Source organism: Trypanosoma grayi (assembly GCF_000691245.1).
Source record: "Trypanosoma grayi strain ANR4 Tgr_45_V1, whole genome shotgun sequence".
Lineage (NCBI taxonomy): Eukaryota > Euglenozoa > Kinetoplastea > Trypanosomatida > Trypanosomatidae > Trypanosoma > Trypanosoma grayi.
This window is the reverse complement of record NW_008825664.1, coordinates 27,068-32,229: the sequence shown is the minus strand read 5'-3', so window position 1 is coordinate 32,229 and position 5,162 is coordinate 27,068. Positions and strand designations below refer to the sequence as shown.

General features: G+C 54.6%; 1 protein-coding gene across 1 annotated transcript; it reads left to right on the top strand.

Annotated features, from left to right (window-relative positions):
- Nucleotides 1-2,198: 2,198 nt before the first annotated feature.
- DQ04_00451080 (hypothetical protein) lies at nt 2,199-5,162 on the top strand (the record flags this gene model as incomplete). The annotated part of the gene is made up of 1 exon (XM_009309028.1): nt 2,199-5,162. The coding sequence occupies one exon, from the start codon at nt 2,199-2,201 to the stop codon at nt 5,160-5,162; it is 2,964 nt and encodes a 987-aa protein (XP_009307303.1).

Here is a 5,162-nt window from a genome sequence, read left to right as displayed (position 1 = left end):
TCTACCACGAGCATCGTGTGATGCCGCAGAGTATGGGTGCAGATGTATTTCTAAACAGCGATGGCGGCGCTGCCGCGGATTTAGCTGTGCAATTCCGGGAAAAGTATGGAAAAGTAAAATTGGTTTCTTCTTGCGATGCTGGTGTTGGTTGATGTGTTAATGATCGTTTAGTTCTTCATCATTTTGCTATATAAGTTGTAATCTGTACACACCGCTTTCAAACTGCACTTTTAAAAAAAAAACTACTATAGGGGTATCAATGAAAATTGCTTGTTCGCCGGGGAGTTCTGCTGGGATGTTTTTTTGTTGTTTGACTGTTTGCTTTGAGCGCCGCAGCCTGTGTCCATTGTTGACGCGTGTCGAGCAGCAGGGATCGATACTTGCCCATGTGCGCGGGGGGGGACATAGTTTCTTAAGTTTGCGTCAGCCAATGTGTAGAGGACGTGATACCCCCGCCGGAGTCTGGTGTAGGTGATGTGCTAAGGGCATTTCTCCTTTATTCATTTTTTTTTCGTTTTCTGCTTTGTTTACGGTTAGTGCTGAATATGAACGCGGCACAATGACAACAGAAGAGGGGCTTGGGACTCACGTGCATCGTACACTGCACCCCAAAGTCACTTCCGTGTGGTGGCGCAGCTCACGCTATGCGTTGTGCTTCGTTACTAACGTTGCGGCTGCTGCCGCCGCCCTTGCTTAGTGCTGGCGGCTCTTCACGCGTTAGCGGCCACCGTTTTTCCGCTGGCGGTTCTGCCCCACCAAGCGATATGATTACAAAAGCAATTCTATCCTCACCCTGTCGAGAGACGTGCTGTGACGAGAAGCCAATTGACTGCAAAACCAAGATCTGCAATGACCGCAATCCAACACCACGATGACGCTGTATTAATCCCGCCCTGTCCGGCCGCCTGGTGCCCGGGGCGATTCATGCACAGCGGAGATTATCGCCTTCTTCTCCCACCCCATGCCACTCCCCCTCTCACCCGTCCTCCTCCAGCGCCGCTCCACTGGCGTGGAGAATTCAGTGCTGCCCCTGCTTGGCTTGGTGCCTAACGCTTTCTCCTCTTCACGTGTTGATTATCGTCTGCGTTTTCTGCGCAGCGGTGGGCAGCTGAGGGGTGGCTGGAGCGTCCGTCTCTGTGTGGAACTGACTGAGGTGTGCCTGCACGTAGGCACTGCTGATGCCCCTCCTCTTTTATCCTGTTTCTGTTTTCGGGGCTAGGGCATAGACCATTCTGGAGAAGAGCTTTACAGCACATACAAACGCACGCCACCGCCGCAATGTGTCCCAAGTACGACGAAGCCTGCAGAGGTCCCCCCTGACGTGAGCAGCCGCATTAAGGAGTAGGTGGGCACAACGGCGCGAGAAAAAGGCGGCATGTGTATCACACAGTTAACCGACCCGCCGAGTTAATTTGCCCACAAGTGGTGTTGAAGGTCTTCTCATGGGAATTATCGTTTTTGTTGACGAGTCGGGCTCGTTTGGGTTATTTGCTCGTGTTGCGGATGACGACTTTGTGGGCGGCACTGGGCGTCGCGACTACAATGTGCAAGACCTCCATGCTCGGGTGTTTGCTGTACGTTTCATCGCATTACCTGGATGATTGCTGCAGGAGATTTTGGCGCATGTTTGACTACTTCTCCGTATACTCCTGTGTGTGGCTTTTTTTTGTTTTTTTCTTCCTTTGAGGGGTGTGGGGGCATATGAGGGTGTTTGTGTCTTCACAGTCAAATGGGTGCTGGGGGTTTCGGTGTCAGGTTATATTGTTTTGGTTAATTCTTGTTGTGTGCAAATCCATGGATCGCATATCCCACGGTGTGCCATCTCGTTGGGCAAGGGTGTGTTGAGTGGCGTTTTGTCTTTCCCTTTATTAAGGCAAAAGAGCTGCACTTCCTTCCTCGTATCATTACCGATTCAGTACTGCTGCATTATTTCAGCTCAAGAAACAGGCGCTGGTGCGGGGTGGCGAAGGTTGTGGAGGAACAGCGGGGCGGGTACATGAGCGGAGCAGTTCTGTACAGAAGAAATGTTCATCTCGCGTTTCCCTGTGTGAGGAGTGCATACCACCTCTGTCTGTGTATCTCTTTCTCTCTCTCTCTCTCTATCTATCTATCTGTCTATCCCCCTCCCCCACATTGCTCTCTATCAGTCTGTGTTTTCTTATTTATATTTTTGTTTTGATTTCTTAGTGGGTATCATCATGTTTGTCGCTCTAGTGGATTTTCTTGTTATATTGGTATTCCTTCTTCTTGCGGTTGGGACTTTGCGGAATGTATTGACGCTGTTGGAGCTCTTCTCCATTCGCCGTTCCATTCAACAGCACAGGCCTCCCATTGTTATTCCCTTCCTAGTCTTTATCACGCGCCCTCTGCGCGAGATCGCCTCCACGCAGCTGGTCAGAAGAGGGCTCGTGATGAATGACGCGTCGATGGTTTACGGCCTCGCGCTGCCGCTGCAGTTGCACGCCTCGCCGTTTTCGAAGATGTACGTGAAACTCGGCACCGCGCCCGGCGAGACCCCATCGGACCGAGAGGAGCACAAGGACAATGGAGCGGGAATCCGCGACGGGGGGCTCTTTTCGACGGCGTTGTCGCTGGACGCCGGCAAGAAGGAGCAGGAGGGGCAGTGTGTTGTGCAAAACAGTCATGGTCATGTGGTGGGTGAAATTGGTTCCGAGTCGACTGCAGAGTTTCCGAGAAGGAAGAGTTGTGACCGCCGTGGATCCTTGCAGAGTGTGGATCTCCCGTGGGGTGATGATGGCAGTGCCAAGCTGGCGCAGCTGATGGCCCGCAGTCAACTCTCAGTTGCATTTCGGCTGGAGGGTTCGTCGCAACTCGGCGCAACGTGGCTCCGCCGCCATGACAAGCCAGGATTGGCGTCTGTGCCAACAGAAATGATCTCCATGTCGCTGTTCGGTGAGGATCTAACATGTGAGGACACCATGCCGTTCTTTGACCTGGGCGCTGAAGTGATGGGTGCAGGAGCAACAGCTACCGACACTACGAATACTAATGCTACTGCTGCTACTAGTGCTGCTGCTTGCGCCCCTGTAGAGCTGCGCTGTGCCTGTATCATTGGCGCGAACGATGTAGACCTCATGAGAGCCATCACGATCGGCACGACGCAGACGTTTGGTGTGTGGCCTCTCTCGTATCACTGCCACTACACGCCTGAGATTGAGGCCAATTGCGTTCGTGAGCGAATGAAGCTGATTGATTGGCACAACAGACAACGACTCGGTGCCCGCTTTCAATCGCGTGATAGTCTCTTGCCGTCATCCGTGTCGGGCCTTTCCTTTAGAGAAAGAGCGGTGACGCACTCTAGGAGTGCGCGACGTCAACCTCAAAATCGAAATCTCATGCCGCCGGGAAACGAAGTCTCGCAATCGCGGCGTGAATCATTCGGCTCTCTTACCACCACATTGGGCTGCACGCGCTCGTTTCACCGCAGCTTGAAGTCAAATATGGTTACAGAGACCTTTTTGGATGCGTCGGAGATGGAGGGCGCGGCTGTGCGCAGCATGCGAGAAGGTGTGAGGGGGGAAAAACAACAACAACAGCCGCAGCTGCAGAAGCAGGGACATATGCTGCCCCAGGAAGAAAGCTGCGGACCGCGAGACACGACCGAAACAGCCAATGATGGTGCGTTCGCTACAGCTATTTCTGCGTCGGCGTCGGCGTCAGAGCAGTCGTCATCATCAGCGTGGATGGACTCCACCTCGAGTGCTTCTGTCAATACGCCTAGAAACCTGATTGACGAGGATGAGGCACCGGCAACGGAGCCACGAAGCATCCGTGGAAGCAGCGCCAGCTCAGAGCAGGAGGGTATTGCAGGTGCTGCGGTGGACACGGCAGAGGCTCCTTGGAGGAACGCTACTTCTGGTATTAACCCTACGACCACTACAGCAACCAACATTACCAGGGTGCTTCCTCGTGAGGCTACTTCGGTTGAAATCGAGGGAGGGAAGCTCCACGGCGTCCTTGCGAGTCAACGTGATTCCCGGCGTTCATCGTTGTTTGAGCAACGAGTGCGTACAGGCAATACAACAGCAACGACGATGACATACGAGGTGTTTATGTGCGTCAAACCATGCATCATAGACTCCGGTGTTTCTTCCCCTGCATTTGTACCGACAGATGATGTGGAACTCGCTCTGGCAGCCATTCAGAACTGCCACACGGCCACTGGCATCACCCCTAAGGGGGCCACGGCCCTTTGCGAGGCCACGTCGGCTACTCGAAAGGAAGTTATGGTGCAGGGAAGCAAAAAAGGACAACAACCGCAGAATATGTCTTCACCACTTGAGGAAGGCGTAGAAAGGGGGCAAAGGCGTATGCATCCCCTTGCTCTTGCCATCATGATCGCCGTGCAGGCTCCACCCGTTCGGCGTGAAGTCTCTCGTCGTGAACGTCGACGCGGAGTGAGTCAAAACAAAACAGAGCCGATTGACTGTGTTGTGTGTGTGTACAGCACAGAAGGTAAAAAGGGCGAAGCACTCCCAAGGAAGGCGAGCACACACGATGTCGGTGAGCCTCAAAAGCAGCAGCAACCCCTCCGGCCTCATGCATACTCCTCCTTTGGGTCCTTTTCCTCCGCCATGCTCGCGGCGGGCAGCTCTAACCACGATCCGGCTGAGTGGAGCCGCATGGAGGAAACTCTTGTTTACGACGGGGACGAGCGGCGCGATGCGCGGAACGGAGACGACGCGGTGAATCATCAGCGGACGTTCACGCGCGAGGGCAGATCGGCGCTACTGGACGCAATGCGTGGCAGTGGTGGGGTAGAGCTACCAATGACACTGCAATACATGCGCGTGGGTAGCGACCTGTATGCCGTCACAGAGATCTCCGACCGTACCTTCGTACAGTACCGCGAGGAGCGCGTCCTCATCGGTGGCCGCGACGGCAACAGCCACTCGGCCGGTGCTACGACAGAAATACGCGACGCCAACGGTCGTGACTCGTTCATGGGTCGGCGGCACGCCTCGTACCGCATCGGTGGCGTGTCGTACTCGCTCGCGGCACCGGCGCAGGAGGTGGTGCGGATGTGTTGGCTGTGCCTGCGCGAAGAGGCGGACGTAATTTTCTGGNGTACTCGCTCGCGGCACCGGCGCAGGAGGTGGTGCGGATGTGTTGGCTGTGCCTGCGCGAAGAGGCGGACGTAA